The sequence below is a fragment of the Myxocyprinus asiaticus genome, chromosome 31 (assembly GCF_019703515.2).
Source record: "Myxocyprinus asiaticus isolate MX2 ecotype Aquarium Trade chromosome 31, UBuf_Myxa_2, whole genome shotgun sequence".
Lineage (NCBI taxonomy): Eukaryota > Metazoa > Chordata > Actinopteri > Cypriniformes > Catostomidae > Myxocyprinus > Myxocyprinus asiaticus.
In genome coordinates this window covers 6676492-6697766 of record NC_059374.1, presented here as the reverse complement: position 1 = coordinate 6697766, position 21275 = coordinate 6676492, and the positions used below count along the sequence as shown (strand labels likewise).

General features: G+C 38.8%; 1 protein-coding gene across 1 annotated transcript in view; it reads right to left on the bottom strand.

Annotated features, from left to right (window-relative positions):
• Nucleotides 1–547: 547 nt before the first annotated feature.
• The window catches only part of LOC127421798 (SH3 domain-binding glutamic acid-rich protein-like), a 61397-nt gene continuing 40669 nt past the window's right edge, over nucleotides 548–21275 (bottom strand). The window contains exons 7-9 of the mRNA XM_051664924.1: nucleotides 15926–15949; nucleotides 10764–10817; nucleotides 548–2272 (exon numbers count right to left, since the gene is read on the bottom strand). Coding sequence (XP_051520884.1) covers nucleotides 10806–10817; nucleotides 15926–15949 — 36 coding nt within the window. The 3' untranslated portion in view covers nucleotides 548–2272; nucleotides 10764–10805. The remainder of the gene's footprint in view (nucleotides 2273–10763; nucleotides 10818–15925; nucleotides 15950–21275) is intronic.

The following is a 21275-nucleotide window of genomic DNA, read 5'->3' as shown; positions in this document are numbered from 1 at the left end:
AATGGCAAATATGGGTCTTTCCAATCATTTACCTATGTCTACATACAAAGTACATTAACACTGCCAACCGACTACAGAGAATGGTTTACAGCAGAATTGACATCATATATTCTGACCAAGATCAGACATATTAGACTGAAAACAATGATGGAATTGTGACTTTGACAGTGTTAATGTATGATTGTAATTTCAACTTCACTATGGTTGTATGGTAGAGCAGTAACAATTCTATATTGATATTTATCCAACATATTTCAAGCATTTAATTCATTAGAGGAAGTATTTTTTAAACATATATTCAGTCAAGTGTGTCCACATCTGAGAATTATTACAGACACTACAAAGTCACAAAATAGTTTTTGCATAAACTATGATCTATATGTACAATGAGAAAAAGAAGACTCATACAGGTGCATCTCAATAAATTAGAATGTCATGGAAAAGTTCATTTATTTCAGTAATTAAACTCAAATTGTGAAACTCGTGTATTAAATAAATTCAATGCACACAGACTGAAGTAGTTTAAGTCTTTGGTTCTTTTAATTGTGATGATTTTGGCTCACATTTAACAAAAACCCACCAATTCACTATCTCAAAAAATTAGAATATTTTGACATGCCAATCAGCTAATCAACTCAAAACACCTGCAAAGGTTTCCTGAGCCTTCAAAATGGTCTCTCAGTTTGGTTGACTAGGCTACAAAATCATGGGGAAGACTGCTGATCTGACAGTTGTCCAGAAGACAATCATTGACACCCTTCACAAGGAGGGTAAGCCACAAACATTCATTGCCAAAGAAGCTGGCTGTTCACAGAGTGCTGTATCCAAGCATGTTAACAGAAAGTTGAGTGGAAGGAAAAAGTGTTGAAGAAAAAGATGCACAACCAACCGAGCGAACCGCAGCCTTATGATTGTCCAGCAAAATCGATTCAAGAATTTGGGTGAACTTCACAAGGAATGGACTGAGGCTGGGGTCAAGGCATCAAGAGCCACCACACACAGACATGTCAAGGAATTTGGCTACAGTTGTCATATTCCTCTTGTTAAGCCACTCCTGAACCACAGATAACGTCAGAGGCGTCTTACCTGGGCTAAGGAGAAGAAGAACTGGACTGTTGCCCAGTGGTCCAAAGTCCTCTTTTCAGATGAGAGCAAGTTTTGTATTTCATTTGGAAATCAAGGTCCTAGAGTCTGGAGGAAGGGTGGAGAAGCTCATAGCCCAAGTTGCTTGAAGTCCAGTGTTAAGTTTCCACAGTCTGTGATGATTTGGGGTGCAATGTCATCTGCTGGTGTTGGTCCATTGTGTTTTTTGAAAACCAGTCACTGCACCCGTTTACCAAGAAATTTTGGAGCACTTCATGCTTCCTTCTGCTGACCAGCTTTTTAAAGATGCTGATTTCATTTTCCAGCAGGATTTGGCACCTGCCCACACTGCCAAAAGCACCAAAAGTTGGTTAAATGACCATGGTGTTGGTGTGCTTGACTGGCCAGCAAACTCACCAGACCTGAACCCCATAGAGAATCTATGGGGTATTGTCAAGAGGAAAATGAGAAACAAGAGACCAAAAAATGCAGATGAGCTGAAGGCCACTGTCAAAGAAACCTGGGCTTCCATACCACCTCAGCAGTGCCACAAACTGATCACCTCCATGACACGCCAAATTGAGGCAGTAATTAAAGCAAAAGGAGCCCCTACCAAGTATTGAGTACATATACAGTAAATGAACATACTTTCCAGAAGGCCAACAATTCACTAAAAATGTTTTTTTTATTGGTCTTATGATGTATTCTAATTTTTTGAGATAGTGAATTGGTGGGTTTTTGTTAAATGTGAGCCAAAATCATCACAATTAAAAGAACCAAAGACTTAAACTACTTCAGTCTGTGTGCATTGAATTTATTTAATACACGAGTTTCACAATTTGAGTTGAATTACTGAAATAAATGAACTTTTCCATGACATTCTAATTTATTGAGATGCACCTGTATATACTCACTTATATTTACTCAAAATTGAATACCACTTTATAAGACGCAATACCATATGTTTGAAGTTGAACCATAAAAAACAGCAACATAAAAAGGCATTTTTTAACCTCATCAGTGATGGGACAAGATGTAATTTTCTGGGGGGCTTGGGGTTGGGGGCTATTGGGTCCTGAGAGCATATTCTCCAGTGCAGTGGTGTCACATTTGGCTTGGGCTTTGCTCCGGTGAAGTGAAGGCTGATATTTAGCAGGCAGCTCTAAGGCAGGTGGTGTGTTACATCAAGCTGAAATACAAAGAGCACTGTAAGTGTGTATATAGGCAGTCTCAAGTAGCCAGACCTTTGACAACTGTAAAAGTTCTGGTCCACATTGCAGCTTATTCTGGCGAATAACCTCCTACTAGACTGTTTGAATTGCTTTTGTGTTGTTCAGGGGTGGGTTTATCTAAAAAAAAAAAAAAAAGATTATACCACAATAATAGACCAGTAAAAAACAAATTATTCAAATAATGGTGTGACAAAAGGCTGTCTATTTAATTTACTTGCAGCTAAGTGCTTCATATCTTTGCATATCTTTCTAAGATTTGATGCCACCACAAATTTGGTAAATAAAGTGATTCCCTTTCAAGTCGGCCACTTCAGCTCTGTGTCAGCAGCTGACGCTTTGGGAAACCTGTCCCAGGAATGACAATCTCTGAAGCCTTTTAAAATCATGCCAATATATTGGCATATGGCGCTTGACATTCCGTCCCTGATGTGCATGTCATCACGGGCATATAAACCGCACAGTACCACTTCATCAGAATTTTTCTCTTCAGGGTCGGGAATTCATCTTTCGTGCTCTGGACGCCCCAATCTTTGCTTCATCGTTGTAACTGCACACCTTAACAGCGAGTGGATTATTTCTACCTCCCTGCTTGTGCTCTGATGAACAGGGTATCCTTTTAACACTTCCATGTTTGATATTGTGCATTGCGTTGTATTGTGTGTGTTTCTTTCAGTGAAAAAGAAACAAAAAAAGCCATTTGCTTAATATCTTTATAAGGATGATATTTTGTAAATGTTTCCACAAGCACATGAAAGAATGTCCAATATATCCTTCTGTCAAATGGGCACGAGCATTGTTTTATGTAAGTGGTGTTCGTTGAGACTGATTGTGTACACTGTAAATGCATCAATTTCAAGATGTTTTCATTCTGAAAGCCAAAGCCTGCATCTCTCCTCTTCTCCACGTCAAGCCGCTTTGCCTGTTCAGTGTGCCCATGGCGATTTGCAGCTCGCTCCGGCGCACTTCTAACATTCACATTCAGGGGAGGTGAGGATTTCAGGGATATTTTGTTGCTGGGCTTTCATTAGTGAGACATGTATGTGCTCAGGTGAGGTGCTTACCGTAGTTCCTACCCGCGGGCAAGAAACGGGACAAGTGCCCTTTGAGACTGAGTTGCTTCAAGTTTCTTGAATGAGCCTCAAAAAAAAAAAAAAAAAAAAAAAAAAGACGAGGATGAATTTGTGTTTACTATGATGGCACGCCTCCCGAGTTTTGCCATTCTTGCCAGAACTGCACGAGCAGCTTATAATGACTTGTTGTTCTCCCATTTCAGTGAGAGTTCAGGGACCGTATTCACAAACAATCTGAAGGCTCACACAGAAATTTAGGAGCAACTCTTAAAAACTAGGGGCATGTCACTCCTAATTTTAGGACTCGTAAAGTTTCATCTAAGAGTAATTCATGTGGCATTTTAACACTAAAACACCTTAGAAATCCTCCTGAGGACTTCTAAATCCTTAAGTGACTCACAAACGATCCGAAGCATGGAAGCTGTAGTCAATCCACATCAAAAACGATGTATTAAAATATTATGACATTGGCCTTTTAAAATTGAATCGCCTGAATCACAATTAAGTCGATGTATTTTAATAATATAGTATAATAAATATTTTAATGTTGACATTGACCTTTAAAAAGGGTATCACCTGAATCATGAGGGTGTTTTCATTATTGTTAACTTAGTGATTCAGTTACCTCTCCCACAAACCAAAACGATCCAATTACACCCGAGATAAAGGTTTTGACATCTCTGCGCTCCCTGGCCACATCAAAATGAAACTGTAGCGCAGATGAATTGGGAATTTCTGTCATCCGTCAGCAGAATCATCTATCAAACTATATATGCATATAATTCTCCAGACCACATATAATCTGCTTGTTTTCTCCTATGGATGCGCGCTCGCTGAAGAGAATATATATATATATATATATATATATATATATATCTCTCTCTCTCTCTCTCTCTCTCTCTCTCTTTATTTATATATATATATATATATATATATATATATATATATATATATATATATATATATATATATATACTCTCTCTCTCTACATTTTCAGGAATTTGTTTCTCACTTTCCCAGACGTTGTGAGCCGCGAACAAGAGTGTGACGACATCTCTGTAGCACAGGACAGTTTCACCCTGTTTTTATTATTGTTGATGGCATGCCAGGAATGCTCATGCCATGCTCAAAGTCAGTTAGGCAAAAAGTATATTGGTGCCCAGTCAGAAAGTTTCCTTCTTGGATTTAAACTAGACACAGTTGCCATGTCGGTGGCCATCTGTTCTCTGGAGCTTGACAAGTTCAAGCCAGGGGTTGCCCTTCTGCTGCGACAGTTCCAGTTGTTTTTAGGTTTGATGGCCACCACAGCAGCTGTAACCCCTCTGGACTTATTACATATGAGGCCTCTCCAATATTGGGGTCAACTTAAGGGTCCCTCTTCACATGTGGCATCTCCCAGTGACACGTCGTCACTAGCCAGGCTAACAATGTGAAGAACACCCGCGCCCTATCAGAAGGACTTTGTGCTCAGCTCAGTGGCCAGATGCAAAGTTGTCATGACTGACGTGTCCGGCGCAGGCCTAGAAGCCCTGTGCGACATTCATCTGTTTTTTGGCACCTGGACTGGTTTGCAAACTACGTGGCACATAAATCACCTAGAACTGCTTGAGGTCCTCATGGCTCTGAGAGCTTTTCAGACAGATGTGCAGGTTCAAGGTCTGATCCGCATAGAAAATGCTGCAGCTGTGGCCCTGGAGACCAAGCATTGTAACCTCTGGTACTCCATGAGTCAGGCTCTGCTGGGCTTGGATGCCCTAGCTCATAAATGGACAGTAAAATGGAAGTATGTGTTGTGCAAAATTTGGGAAGTCAGGGAAACCATACTCTTGGTTGCGCCAGAGTGGCCCAACTGCCCTTGGTTCCCGGAGCTGGGATTGAGACCCTCTGGCCCTGCTACTGTGCTGGTCTAGGACTTGGGGCTTGTACTGAATGCACTTATGGGTTCCCTGTTTGAGCCACTTGTGCATACTCTCTCTGAAGAATGTGCTGCTACTTGCCTTGGCTTCAGTCAAATGTGTTGGCGATCTTCAGGCCCTGTCGGTCCATGATTCTTGCTTAGAATTCAGACACGGCTTGTCAAAAGCCGTTCTCAAGCCAAGGGAGGGTTAAGTGCACAAGGTTTTGGCCACTCCCTTCAGAGTTCAGGTGGTAACCTTACATGCTTTCTCTCCTCCGTTTGAATCGGACGAGGTGCAGAGATTTCACATGTTCTGCCCTGTGAGGGTGCTGTGCATGTACACTGTATATATGAGAATTCAGGCTGATGAATCAGTTTTTTGTCTGCTTTTGAGGCCATTCAAAAGATTTGCCCATCTCCAAGCAAAGACTTTCTTACTGGGTTTTTGAAACCATTGTGCTTGTTTATAATTTGCAAACCATGTAGTGTCCCATGGTTGCTAAGGCCCACTCTACCAGGAGCATGGCCTCCTCCTGGGCTTGGGCGAAGGGGTGTGTCCTTGAAGGGCATCTGCCTGTCTGGAGGATGGGCTTCCCCTAACACCTTTTATAACTTGATTGTTACCTCTTTCCCTTTCAGATCCTTGCTGCAAAGGACAGTAGATTTCTCAATGTTCACAGGAACATTGTGTTCTGGCTGTTAGTCTTATGTGCACACCATTCCTTGAATCTTCTCAGAGAGAAGAGCAATATATTTATGTTCTACTACCCTGTCGGCTAGTGGCATTACTTAATTTTGTCAGTCTATGACTGTTCTGAATTCATTTCCCCACGGCAGGTTTCCCTACACAGTAGGGCTTGTGTCACTGTTATATTTTCTAACCATGCATGGTTATGGAGTTTCTCTCTTTTCCTTCCTATTGTTCAATGCGAAGAGGAGACTAAGGCAACTTCTTTCAAATACCGTAATAGCTAGTAGGCGTTGACTTGTGTATATGAATCAGTAGCATGGTGCAATGGTACACATTTCCGCATAGCATCGAAGTGTCCGACTTGAAAGGGAAAGTTCTGGTTACGACTGTAACCCTGGTTCCCTGAAAGGATGGAACGAGACACTGCATACTGATTTCTCACTGTTAAGAGGCCGAGAGATGTGCTCTCTTCCCTTCAGTCGAAAAAACCTGATGAAATGGATTGTACTCCAGTTTATATGCCTGTCGATGACCTGCACATCAGGGCTGGAGTATCAAGTACCATCTGCCAATAGATTGGCGTGATTTTAAAGTGCTTCAGAGATTGTCACTCCTGGGAGGAGTTTTCCATAGTGTCAGCTAGTGACACAGCATCTTGTTCCCTCCTTTCAGGAAAACAGGGTTACTGTCATTACCAGTATGTTATTTCATACTCAAAAGTGCTCAATATACCTTGTACACACAACTTTGTTTTAAGGTAGATTGATAATAAATCATATGTGCCATTACTTGTGGAAGTTCAGTAAAGTTCTGTAAAGTCATCCAATCAGATTAGAGCTTGCAAGATCAAGAAAGTATTTTCAGTTTGGTGTGGGTAATTTTCTTAAGATGGTTAGCAAACGGACTGTGGGTGGTACTGTATGTGAGTGTGCTGTCTGAGGCTTAGACTAGATACGGGTTGCCCAAGTCTCCCTCATTGGCTTTATTAAATGCATTGCTGGTGTACCTCATTTAGCTTCATACGCTAATGGGTTAAAGCTTTTCTTTATCATGCTAATGTCACTTAAAACCATAATGTCCCCCCATAAAAGGGGGCAAACTGAAAGCACTGTGAATTTGGCGACAGGAGGTCAAAGTTCTGCTTCCAAATTTGGTCTGTGCTTACCAAAATTCAAACCTCTGCCCCCAGTGGCTGAAGCTGGAAGTTTTGTTGAACCAGCCTGATCTCATTGTTATATGTAACTATTTGAACGTAACATTTAAATGTACATTTTTGTACCTTTGTTTAGACACTGCAATGTGCATGGACATATTGATAGCATCTAAAAGGTACATTTTATAAATATATTTGTATAGTTACATTTGTACTCTTTTAGAGGTATTTTAGGCCCCTTAAACCTACCCCTAAACATAACCAGTTTTCAACTATGTACAGTGACAATAATTTTAACGGTTGCCCTAACATTGCACATCATGAAAGTCCTGGAGAGACTGATATTGGCCCATCTCAGACCTCAGGTGAGCACTACTCTGGACCCACTGCAGTTTGCCTACCGCCCCAAGGTTGGAGTTGAGGATGCTATCATCTACCTGCTTCAGCTAGCCCACTCTCACCTGGACAAAGCAGGCAGTACTGTGAAGATAATGTTCTTTGATTTCTCCAGTACCTTTAACAATCCAGACTACATTACTGCGTGAGAAGCTTCAAAAGATTCAGGTAGATGTCTCCACAACCTCCTGGATTATTGACTGCCTGACGGACAGACCACAATTTGTGCAGCTGAAGGGATGCATGTCTAAGCAGGTGGTTAGCAGCACAGGAACACAGCAGGGGACTGTACTCTCACCTTTCCCCTTCACCCTGTATACCTCAGACTTCCAATACAACTCAGAGTCCTGTCATCTGCAGAAATTTTCAGATGACTCTGCAGTTGTGTGGTGTGTCAGTGGTGAACAGGAGACTGAGTACAGGTGGACTGCTTTGTGGCATGGTGTGGGAACAACCACCTACTCTTCAATGTGACAAAGACAAAGGAGATGGTTGTGGATTTTAGGAGGACCAGGACTAAGCTGAACACTATTTCCATCCTGGGAGAAGAGGTGGTGGTGGAGGGCTATAGATACCTGGACGTTCACTTGGACAACAGACTGGACTGGAAATGTAACACTGAGGCTGTCTAAAGGAAGGGGCAGTGTAAACTGTACTTTCTGAGGAAGCTTAGGTCCTTCAATTTGTGCAGCAAGATGTTGCATATCTTATACCAGTCTGTTGTGGCAAGTGCAATTTTCTTTGCAGCCATCTTGTGGGGCAACAGCATCAGAGCCGGCAACTCTAAGAAACTGAACAAACTGATAAAAAAGGCTGGTCTGTCCCGGGTGACTACACTAGAGCCCCTAGAGGTGGTTGTGGAAAGAAGGATGTGCACAAGCTGCTCAACATAATGGAGAACACTACACACCCCCTACACAACCTACTGGTCAGACAACAGAGTGTCTTCAGTCGGAGACTCCAACTCTGCTGCAATAAGGACCGTTACAGGAGGTCTTTCCTGCCCACTGCAATAGCCATCTACAATGACTCCACTCTGTGCAGGGAGAGAAGACTCCTTCTCTAAGTGGCAATTCACAATGCACATTTTACATTTAATTTGCACATTAATAGCAATATCTTGCCGTATAGTAGTTTTTTGTATGTACTATATATGTGTATGTGTATATATACCGATAAGCCACAACATTAAAACCACCTGCCTAATATTGTGTAGGTCAGAAATACTAAAACCAGCCCATCTTGCACCAACAATCATGCCACAATCAAAATCACTGAGATCACATTTTTCCCCATTCTGATGGTTGTGAACTTTAACTGAAGCTCCTGACCCATGTCTGCATAATTTTATGCACTGCTGCCACACGACTGGCTGATTAGCTAATCGCATGGATGATTGTTGGTGCCAGACGGGCTGGTTTGAGTATTTCTGTAACTGCTGATCTCCTGGAACTTTCACGCACAACAGTCTCTAGAATTTACTCAGAATGGTGCCAAAAATAAAACATCCAGTGCGCGGCAGTTCTGTGGAAGGAAACGTCTTGTTTGATGAGAGAGGTCAACAGGGAATGTCCAGACTGGTTCGAACTGACGAAGTCTACGGTAACTCAAATAACTGCTCTGTACAATTGTGGTGAGAAGAATAGCATCTCAGAATGCTATTTTGAGATGCAGATTGGTGCTGTTTTGGTGGCACGAGGGGGACCTACACAATATTAGGCAGGTGGTTTTAATGTTGTGGCTGATCTGTGTGTGTGTGTGTGTGTGTGTGTGTGTGTGTGTGTGTGTGTGTATATATATATATATATATTAGTAATTCTGTGTTCTGTACTCTTACCTACATCTTTGTGTGGTTTTAGTCATTTATGTGAATTGCAGCTGTAACTCCCTTGGGGATAAATTAAGTACTGTACAGAGTCAACACAACATCTATACATAGATGATAGATCATCCATCCATCAGCAACCAGTGTTGGGGAGTAACGGAATACATGCAACGGGATTACGTATTTAAAATACAAAATATAAGTAACTGTATTCCACTAGAGTTACAATTTAAATAATTGGCCATTAGAATACAGTTACATTCAAAAAGTATTTGGATTACTTTGCATTTTATTGTCAGTTGTTTCATTTAATATTTAGTCCTTTCAGATGGAAAACATTTATACATTTAATTGATGCGATCCAAAGTGCATTTGAACAGCGGTGAAAGACTTTCTTATGATGTGTTATATTCATATGAGCAGGCAGAGAAATTTGAAGTAAATTTGGAGCAGAAGAAATAGAAATAAACCTTGTGTAAACTGTCAGCTTTACGCTAAGCTAAAATGCTATTTCTAGCCATTTTACATGCACATGTTACCAGGCACGATCATATTTTTTTTTTTTTCAAGAAAATTCACATTGGATCATAATCAAGACCTTTGATATTAGGGCAAAAATCTTATTCTTGATAATACTTTCTGTATTGTTTTCCTGAAAAAATATCTAAAAATTCTTAAGATTCAAGATTAGATTGATCTTGTTTTAGAAACAACACCGCATAAGACATTTAGGTTTTTCAGAGAATGTATTTGTAACGTGTATTTTGTCTTACTGTACTGGCAGAGTTTGTATAGTCAAAACAAGTGAAAAAATCTACCAGTGCTGAAGTAATCCAAAGTATTTAGAATGTTATTGACCTTGAGTAATCTAACGGAATACGTTACAAATTACATTTTACAGCATGCATTCTGTAATCTATAGTGGAATACATTTCAAAAGTAACCCTCCCAACCCTGTCAGCAACAAACAGGAGATAAGAATAGAAGTTTTAAAGAGTTGGATGATGAACTAGATCTAAACTGAGGTGTAATCAATTTCCACTGAGTTTTAAATTACTTAGTTTGGATAAAAACATATTTGACTAAAGTTAATCTCTTTATGTAAAGCTTTGTATATTCTGGTTTTATTGTACTTACTCTAGATAATTTTAGCATTACTAGTATACTGCATGTATACTGTAAACTTCAGCTAAAGTAACTATTACAGTAAAACTGTGAGGTAAAGTTTAAAGACTTTTAAAGATCTTAAGTCCTAAATTGTATACAAATACATCTAAAAAAATAATACAATCACAACTAGTCAATATACCTATCACCTTGTTGATCAATATCTTCTTAAGTCCTGGACGCAGTGCTCTATCTATGTTATCCTACAATGCCACCAAGTGGCAGAGAGGTTAAAGAAACAAGTATTACCTGTGGGAAAATTCCAGGTCCAAAATCCTCTGCTTCAGAAAACTAGTCTTCTGCCTGAGAAGTGCACAGATTACATGTTATTTTATTCATTTAGTTACCTTTAAATAGCACCAACACAGTACTGAATTAGTCAAATGCTGTCAATCCATGAAGTTTCTGTATATTCTTTTTTTCATAAATTCAACATGATTAAACTCTAATCTGTGATATGCTGTTGATTCACAGAAAATAGTTTAGACTCGTCTCTCAGTTTGTAAAAATAAAACAAAATTGCACCTTCAATACTGTCTACAGTGACAATGGAAGTCACTGTCTATCAGGTAAGGCACTGCAGCAGGTTTAAGTGTAGAAATGTGAAGCTCATATTTTTCTTAAAGTGCTTATATTAATTCTTCCATACAAAATGTCTTTAAATTCAGCTGTTGTCTAGTTGTCTAAATTGTTCTTTTAGCAGTGGAACTAAGCAGGTAAACTTCTGGTTATACTATCAATGTAATTCCTGTTCGCTACATGTAAACAGTTTGTAATCTATGGCTACGTTCACACAGACACTGTGTGGGATGAAAACCAAATTTACTTACAGGTGTGAGTCTTGAAATTTCCTGTTCATACAACAGCTTACATTAGTGGCTTGAATACTGTCTGTATGAATGCTTAACCGAAGTAAAGCCCATACTATTCCTGAGTAACACGTAATAACAGTGATAGTTGCTAAAGTTAATATAAAAGATGTCGACTTCCATAATACAGTGAAGCTGTATTAGGTCAAGTAATTTTTATTTGTATAGCGCTTCTTATAACACACATCGTTTCAAAGGAGCTTTACAGAAAATTATGCTGCAATGTCTGAAAGTCCTCACTGAGCAGTTTAAATGAAAAACAAGATTGAAAATCGTGCCTTAAAAAATTATTTGTCTTTAGGCCCCCAGTGAGCAAGTCAAAGGCGACTGTGGCAAGGAACCCAAAACTCCATAAGATGTTAGTTAATGGAGAAAAAACCTTGGGAGAAACCAGGCTCAACTGGGGGAACTGTAAGATTAATGATTGTGTCTTTTGATGTCCATCCCACAGAATTGACTGCGGAAGTTCACGTAGATGCAGTGTCCTTTTGTTATTTTGCTAATAAAGGCTTTAGTTGGCATTGATTTATTGCCTATGTATTCTGTTTTAAAAGAAGTGATGCAAGCACTGACTACAATCGAGGCGCAAATTGACCTTGTTTGGTCTTTTGTTTTAGCAGCTACTGCTATGCTACTTCATCATCTTTCTCCTTATTTATCCTCTCTCACTCAAGAGGACACATGGAAAATGCTCCAAATACTGAGCCCCTAGGACAACTTGCTATAGTCCACACCAAAACAATTCATTTCCCAAATAAACAAACCATGCCAGCTTAAAGGTCAACATGAAGAGCAAAGTTCACTTTCTGTTTGTCTCACTGATATTCACTTATATTCACTGTCAAATTAACATGTTCTGCATGCTGACAGTCTTTATCACCATTCACAGATAAATTCTGAAAGACTTTCTAAATGCACTGACATTTCACTGGTTCATCAAAAATCTTTGGTGTAGACAGAACAATGCATTTGTTTTGTTTTTTCAATTCTGTGCATTAAATGAACTCTTGTTGTGACATTCAAATAAAATAAACATGCTTATATTTCATAAAAAAGGAGAACCATAAAAACAAACAGTCAGCATCGTAAAAACATTGTTTGGCCATCTGGAAGTAAATGAAAACATGGGGTGTGTCTCTATCAGCTCCCTAGTTAAGTTCAGTAGTCAGGGCTCTGATCAGGGAGTTGGCCATTTCAAGAACTGTCTCAACTGCAAAATCGTTTCAGTGCACCGAAACTCAGAATGCACCGTAAAAACCAGGGAACATCATTGCTCACTATAAGTGTTTCTGACTGCCAAGAATGCAAAGAAGGGACTTGCGTTCTTATGAAGACCAGTCTTGCCATGATACCTTGGAAGAACGAACTCGGAAGAACAGGAGGACATAGAACGCATCTAATGCTATCTTTGAGATGTGCTGCGATTTTCCTGTTGTGTAATTGCCCATCCCAGCACATCTGTAGCCAGTGAGAGAACTGGCATTATTACACACCAGTGACAGCATTATTATCATCACAGCAGTGAGGTTTTGCAGGACTAGTGATACGTTGAAAGAATAAAGTCACTCGTTTCCTCCACGTGTATTATTTTATTAAAATGATTCCCAACAAAATAACAAATGTGGACGTAATATGATGACCCTCACGAGCCATCAGACTTTCCCGAGTTTACAACAGGAAACTCTTAAGGGGAAAAAACATAAATGTCCTTCATCTGCAACCGTTGTGCCACTATGACTTCTAGCACAAGTCACCATCCAATGCATCCTCGATCTCATCCTGAACAAAAACACATCTGGGCATTTTTATGCATTCTTGGTACTTGCATTCTTGAGTATTGAAATTGAAATTAAGCAGTGGATGTTGACATCGAACAAGTCCACAAGAATGTGAAAACACATAAGAACGCACATTGAGATACAACGTATGTTCCCTTATCAGAAACATCGTCATGTATTTTGAAGTCTCTCAGGTCATTAGAAGACGAGCATTAGAGTAAAGCATTGAAGTCAAAGCCTTATTTTCTCTTTAAAAGAGAAGTTGTTTGTAATGTTTTCCATTTATAATGACCATGAAAGGGAAACAATCTTTTAAATATTAGAGTTGTTAGAAGGTTAAAAATACACTCCTTTATATTTTTATATCTTTATGTAATTTATCCTTCGTAATAACACTGTATGTTTGAATATCTACAACAAGAATGTATGACAGTGTCATTTATACATCAATGTTTTAATGCACAAGCTCATAATCATGTTGCAGTTGATTAAGTGTCCCAATATTCAGTGGATAAACACCCTTGCCAGTGCTCGAATTCATGTTCACATCACGATATACTAATTCATTACATAGGGGGATAGGGTGCTGATTGAGACACACTTGTATTGTTGCAGTTCTTGAATGTCCTGTGACAAAGGTATAGTCCTAACAATTCTGTCATAATTTCTCAGCCACTTGTTGTTCCAAACCTGTATGACTTACTTTCTTCCTAGGAACACAAAAGTACATTTTAGGCAGAATGACTCAGCCACCATTTATTTTAATTTTAATGAAGAAAAAAAAGATGCAATGAAAGTAAATGGTGACTGAGGGTAACATAGGGTTATATCAATGTTTCACTACCCGGACTGGCTAGTGTCATTGCTTGTAGTGCATTTACCAGGTTTCATAACCTGGGTATTTCTTCCCACTCTGATGCGAAGATGAGCTCATTTTCAATGTTTTCCAGTACCCTGTTGGCTAGTGAGCACTGGTCTTGTGCATCTGAATCAGTACCATAGCGTATGGTATACAATTCCCAAAGCATCAGTTACTGACGCAGCGTTGAGAGACAGACTTGAAAGGGAACGTAACAAATGTAACCTTAGTTCCATGAAATGCTGCTTAGCTTTGCCGCACTACTGATTAATTTTCACTGTTTAGGGACTGAGAGAATGCTCCTCCCTTCAGCTGAAAAATCCTGATGAAATTGTGCTGTGCTCCAGTTAATATGCCCGAAATGATGTGCACATAAGTGGCAAAGCATCAAGCACCATCTGCCAATAGACTGTCATGATTCAATACAGGCTTCAGAGATCAACACTTCTAGGAGTCCCCATAGCATCAGCTACTAATGCAGCCTCTAGTTCCCCCTTTTCAGGGAACCAAGGTTACATTTGTAACAGAAATGTTAATTCTGTGGTAACTATGGTTTTACTACAAATAGCATCATTAATCTATGGTTACTGTAGTAAAACATGGTTAATTTTTGTAAGGGAATGTCACCCTAATTAAATATATTACTATCTGGTGATATTATTGAATTCTGCAATCAGAACATCTAATCGCAGATTAAAATTATATCATCCAACTGTTATATCTAAAAATACTTTCTTCAATTTTCTTATATTTATTAGTTCTCTATATGTAATAAAAGTCATGTATTAATTGAGTTAACTGAGTAGATATTGGTGGGCAATGTTTAAAACTAAAGGATACTGACTGAACTACAAGAGTAATGATTAAGTGTCTCTGAAGTCCATCCCAAATTGACTGTAGAAGTGCACATAAATGCAGTGTCCTTTATAGCTTAGTGTAGTTAGCTAATTTTTGTTAGCAGTTTGTAGGGATGTAACGGTTTATCGTGGCACAATACATCGCGGTTCAAAAATGTGCCAATGTGATGGGTTTTTTTAAAGGTTTGGAACAACATTAGAGTAAAAAAATAAAAAAAATATGACAGAATTTTCATTTTAGATGAACCATCCCTTTAGATGTGCACTAAGTTATGTCAGTGGCCTAGAAAAAGCTGTTTTATTCTACCCGCCTTGTTTCCCCACCTTCATGGGAGCCACCATGTTGAGATAACAGTCACATTACATTAAAGCCGAATAGTACTTACTGTATTTGGTCTCTGTAACCCACCTATTATCGGACAGTTGTGTAACAAATTAATCATGGGTGAATAGGGTTTTTCTACAATGGCATCAGTAACCAAAAAACATTGCTTTTGCATGATAATGCATCAACACTAGTAGGTGTCATTGTAAGTCTTTGACCACTGTTGTAACATCCACTTTAACATAAATCAAACATTACTTAATAAATAATAGCAATATAAGAGCAAAATGAAATTATATACTATATTAAAGCATAATACTGATATAAACACACTTGAAACTACACAAACAAAACAGTCACAAAATAAGTCTTACTCAAAGACAAACAATCTGATTAAAAAAATACTTTTTAGGTCTGTATTGAACACATTGACCCTGCATTCATCTTGGTAAGCGTTAAAATTAATGTGTTCAATAAAAATATAAAAAAGTATGTTCTGTTTGTGTTATTTGTTTGATCATTTTAAGCATTTCAACACTGTGACTGTAAAAATACTAAAGCAATCCAGTGCAACAAATACTCAATGAAAACCTGTTCAAAACCATCTAGTCAATCTTAAAGATAGCAAACAAAATTGATGCTTCATGACTGGCATGCACCACTGGCCCCTGACCTCAAACACCCACAACATGCTGAAAACGAGCTGAAAATACTCAAGGGTACCTCAGAGCCCTGCTCCTCTTCCTCCTGTTATGAAGGAATTTAGCATTAAAACAGAAGAAAACATTACAAGCAGCCCATGTAGTATTTGAGTAACAGAAAAAGATACTGAGGGAGGAGAAGGTTATGCTACATCCAACTAAGGAGTGAATTCAAAAAGAATGAATTGCACCAGCAGATAACATTGTTTATTTGCATACGCTGGCACCTGAATAGTAAAATACTGAGAGTACACTTGATTTCTCAGTACTACTGAATTTTTGGCAAATTATGATGCTCTTCTCCATTATTTGATGAATTACTGCAGCAATGATCACTAGAAAATGTACACAAATATTCTATTTGCCAGCTTTTTTCTGCCAGGGGTTACAACTTGACAATGTTAGTTGCTTTATTCTCTAGAGAATAAAGCACAATCTATAATGACCCTAATTTACAAAGAAAAGAGGTTTGCACTAAAATGAATTACAATGATTTCATTTTAGTACAATGGCACAGTGCTATTTCAGTACATTTTGAAATTCGCTGAACTGGATTGCAGGTGGTTACTGTATTAGACACCTTTTTGTTTTTTTGCAATGAAATACCACATGCAAAATTGGTGCAACTGTGTAGTGAATTCACCCCCAAGTATGTCATGGCCAAGAGTTTGGGTGTATGTGTGTTTCCACAAGAAACAGATGTCAATAGTCACAGCCTCAAAGAACTACTTCTGCTCCTGTAACACAGGTGAGGGGTGGAATGAATGGATGGAGAAAAAATGAAAGGAAAGAAGAGGGAGAACATTAAGAAGGAGATGGAGAGAAAAGCATCATGTTTATTGGAAAGGGTGGGCAGGTGATGATTATGTAGATCAGGTCCTGATTTTCTCCATTTTTACTTTAATTTGACTGCAACTGAATGTGACCAACAAAATGCAGATTAATGTGTTTGGTAAGATATGTTACAGTCATTTTATGTACTTAACATTAAAGAATCTCATGATATGTTAACTAATATAGTAGTTTATGTAACATTTCAAATACTTTGTTCATTCTAAAAATCATGCAATTTGTGCCTGTAATGCTTTAAAAAAGTAATGGGACACCACATTTCCACATTCTGAAATAGTTTTGCATTGTATTATAAAAAGATATGCATTCCCATGCAGTTATTTTTGTTCCCTCACAATAGCTTTATCCATCCCTTATGAAAATGAACCATTGTTTTACTACAGTAGCATTAGTTGAACTATGATATTTGTAGTAAAACCATAGTAACCACAACATTTACCATGGTTTTACTAGAGTAACCATAGTTTAACCATGATATTTGTAGTAAAACCATAGTAATAATACAGGAAAACAAAACTACTGTATATGGTAATACAAATCAAAATCATTCCACCAAAAACATGGTTACTACAGTTTTTTTTTAAAATATATATATACTGTATATATATATATATATAGTAACGCCATGGTTAATTTGTGATGCATGTACCATGGTTTTTAAAACAAAAGTTCTTATAAAACAAAATAGTAACTACAGTCATGGTTACTGCCGTTTTACTATAATGGAACTATAGTACATTTTCGTAAGGGCATGTTTTTAGGTGGAAACCAAAGTTGTATCACTTGTACCACAAATTAACCATGGTGTTACTATAGTAAAACTATAGTAACTATGTTTTGTTTTTCTTTTTTTTTTTTTTTTTGGCAGAATGACTAATAATTATTTTTTACCATATTTTTGGTTTTCCTGTATTATTACTGTTTTATTATGAATATCATAGTTAAAATATGGTTACTATAGTAAAACCATGGTAAATTTTGTGGTTACTATAGTTTTATTACAAGTACCATACTTCAACTATGGTTACTTTAGTAAAACCATGTTAAAATTTCAGAATGGATAAAGCTATTCTGAAAGAAATAATTGCGAGGGAATGCAAAACTTATTAAGAGAGAGTGCAAACTATTCTAAGGAAGCACAAAACTTTTTATGAAAATAAATTCCCTCTGTGTCCTCTAAGGGGCTCTGTTCTACCCTCTTCGTGGAAAGTGCCATTTTATTTTATTAATTTTTTAATTAATTTTTTTGAGGCAGTGTTTGTTCTAGCTTTGGTTCTGTATTTCCCCCTTGGTCAAGAACCAAACTCATGCTTTCTAAAATCGTTGTCAAATTTCTTAATGAAATTCTCATGACTGCTATAATCAGTGATTAGTGAATGGGGAGTAATTACAATGAATGATCACTACTGTAAAATAGTCTAATTAGTAGTAATTTTCATAGTAAAAACTAAATAATATAGTACTTTAAAACATAATGTAACACCTTACTAATAGGGGTGTAAATATTTGCTAATTATAAACCCTAACTCAATTAGAAGATTATTTTCAAATGTTTTAGTCCCCAAGGACTATCTTCAGTTCTTGCTAGTGCTTTTTGTACACACTTTAACTTTTCTGTTGAGCACCTTGTACCATTTTTCATCACTATGTAAAGTTCGTACCACTCTTCAGTAAAGCATTTTTTTTATTATTGGATCTTGGACTTTAGGCCTTATGTTTCTTTGAATTTAAAATTTGATTCAATGTGCAAGTTGTACTTTAACTTACTGATGAAACTGTTTTGAATCAACACACCAGATAATAATTTACTATACATAATTTTGCACAGAACTGTAGGTACAATTTTGAGAAAATATTGAGGGAAAAAAAGTTAGGCTCAAAGTGGTTTGGATAAAAAATTAACACAATGAATACTTTGGGTATTATTATAGTAATTACAGTACATTTCATTATTAAATTATTTAATCGATGCATTGATGAACATGAAAAGAGTGAAAGAAACATGAGAGAGGGAAAGAGGTAAAATTTAAAGGATGTATGAATCTACCTCAAGCTTTTGTGGAGGGGAGAACAGACTAAATGAGATGACCATGAGTGATGAAGTTGGAGAGAACAACATAAGAGAGACACATGCAACTGGAGAAACAGATGGAGAGTGATGAAGAGATACAGACATGAGGCAGCTACAGGACTAGGGAGAGAAGAGAAGAAATTAGGTTAAAAGAATGAAGGACGAAAATCATTTAAGAAATGAGGGTAAAAACCGCAGATCACCAGTAAATAAATAAAAGTACTAAAATCAGTCTTTGCTGATCAAACCAACACAGCAAAACAGATCTAGTCACAGAGAAATACACCATTCTTCAAAACTAAGTTACCTCTGACACCAAATCATCTTCTGTCTGAAAAACATGGGTGGAGAGAGGAAAAAGAAAAAGCTTTTAGGAAGCTGAATTTGAAGGAATTAAATAGCACTGGTGGATGGTATGAGACATTAAAAATGTAAGATTATTGCAAATAGTTGTAATTTGAATAAGACTTATTAAAATGGCAGTGAGGCGCACTTGGGCGTATTTAAAATGTTCAGATGGAAAAAATCTGATTTGGATTACTTATGAAAACTGGGACAAATAATAGACAATGCCACCTTGTGTCTGCGAAATTATTTGACAAACTGTTTTAGTATAGTATTCTTATTTCAATTAAACACCAGCTAACAGGTAGTGCTTGTAACGAGTCAGGAGAGAATGAAGGATCTAAGTGCAGCGTCTTTAATAGAAACAAAAGATGAACCAAGAAACTCCGAATAAAAACAAAAACACAGGGAACAGAACAAGACAATACAAGTGAAGACTGACAAGGGAAACAGGGAAAACAAGGGCTTAAATACACAGGGGCAAACAAGAGAACACCTGTAGAAACAATCAGGGGAAAACCAATCATAAAATGAAACTACAAAAGGACTACAAACTAATAAGAAACAGGAACTAAACAAGAATTTCAACATAAGTCAATACAAAAAAACAGGGAATATGTGACATGGGATGAGACTTGGGAACGACCTCTGTGGTCGTGGGCATGGGATGAGACTTGGGAACGACCTCTGTGGTCATGGGAATGGGCAGAGACTCGGGAACGACCTCCGTGGTCGTGAACATGGGATGAGACTTGGGAACGACCTCTGTGGTCGTGGGCATGGGATGAGACTTGGGAACGACCTCTGTGGTCATGGGAATGGGCAGAGACTCGGGAACGACCTCTGTGGTCGTGTACACGGGAAGAGACTTGGGAACAGAAACTTTACTCTCTTCCTCCTCCTCCTCTGGATGACCAAAGTTGGCAACGCTCGCTCTGGGACGGGCGAGGTTGGCAACGCTGGCTCTGGGACGGGCGAGGCTGGCAACGCTGGCTCCGGGACAGGCGAGGCTGGCAACGCTGGCTCCGGGACGGGCGAGGCTGGCAACGCTGGCTCCGGGACGGGCGAGGCTGGCAACGCTGGCTCCGGGACGGGCGAGGCTGGCAACGCTGGCTCCGGGACGGGCGAGGCTGGCAACTCGTTGGCCGTGGCAGGCGTGGGCTCATTGACCGTGGCAGGCACGGGCGCTGGCTCGTTGACCGTGGCAGGTGTGGGCACAGACAATTTTGAGGTAGGGTCTTCATGGACCTACGCACCGACATCAGTGGCAGATCATACAACTTGGAGACAGGGGCCACGGAGGGCTTCGAGACAGGGGCCACAGAGGGCTTCGAGACAGGGGAGCTGAAGATGCAGGTTTTGGCCCGCCTTAATCCACTGGATAAAGGGAACCGCAAAGTTCCAGAGCCATCTCCACATATTCGCCAAGCGCCCAGTGAGGATCAGCCAGAGGCATCAGTGCACTATTCAGACCAGCCCGGAAGAAAACCACCAAAGAGCGGTCTGGATAGTGCACTACACTTGCCAGCTCTAAAAACTCACGGACGTGATCCTCAACTGGACGGTCCCCTTGTTGAAGGAGCAAAATTCTGACGGCCGTTACATCCGTTTTTTGAGGTCAGTCTTTCTGTAACGAGTCAGGAGAGAATGGAGGATCTACATGCAGCGTCTTTAATAGAAACAAAAGATGAACCAAGTAACTCAGAATAAAAACGAAAACAAAACACAGGGAACCCAGAAGAGAACAAGATAATACAAGTGAAGACTGACAAGGGAAACAGGGAAAACAAGGGCTTAAATACACAGGGGCAAACAAGGGAACAAGGAACACCTGTGGAAACAATCAGGGGAAAACCAATCATAAATTGAAACTACAAAAGGAACTAAACAAGAATTTCAACATAAAAGTCAATACAAAAAAACAGGTTATATGTGACAGTCCTGCTCCCAAGCTCATTCTATTGGTTGAGCCACAAAAATATATAGAGAGATGTTTTGAAAGTGCCACAGAGCTACAGTGCTTACACTCTTCTGAAAGTCAACCTACGAGTTGCTTACTTATAATTGCTTCTGCACATTAATCCCAGGATAGGAAGTAGTAGAA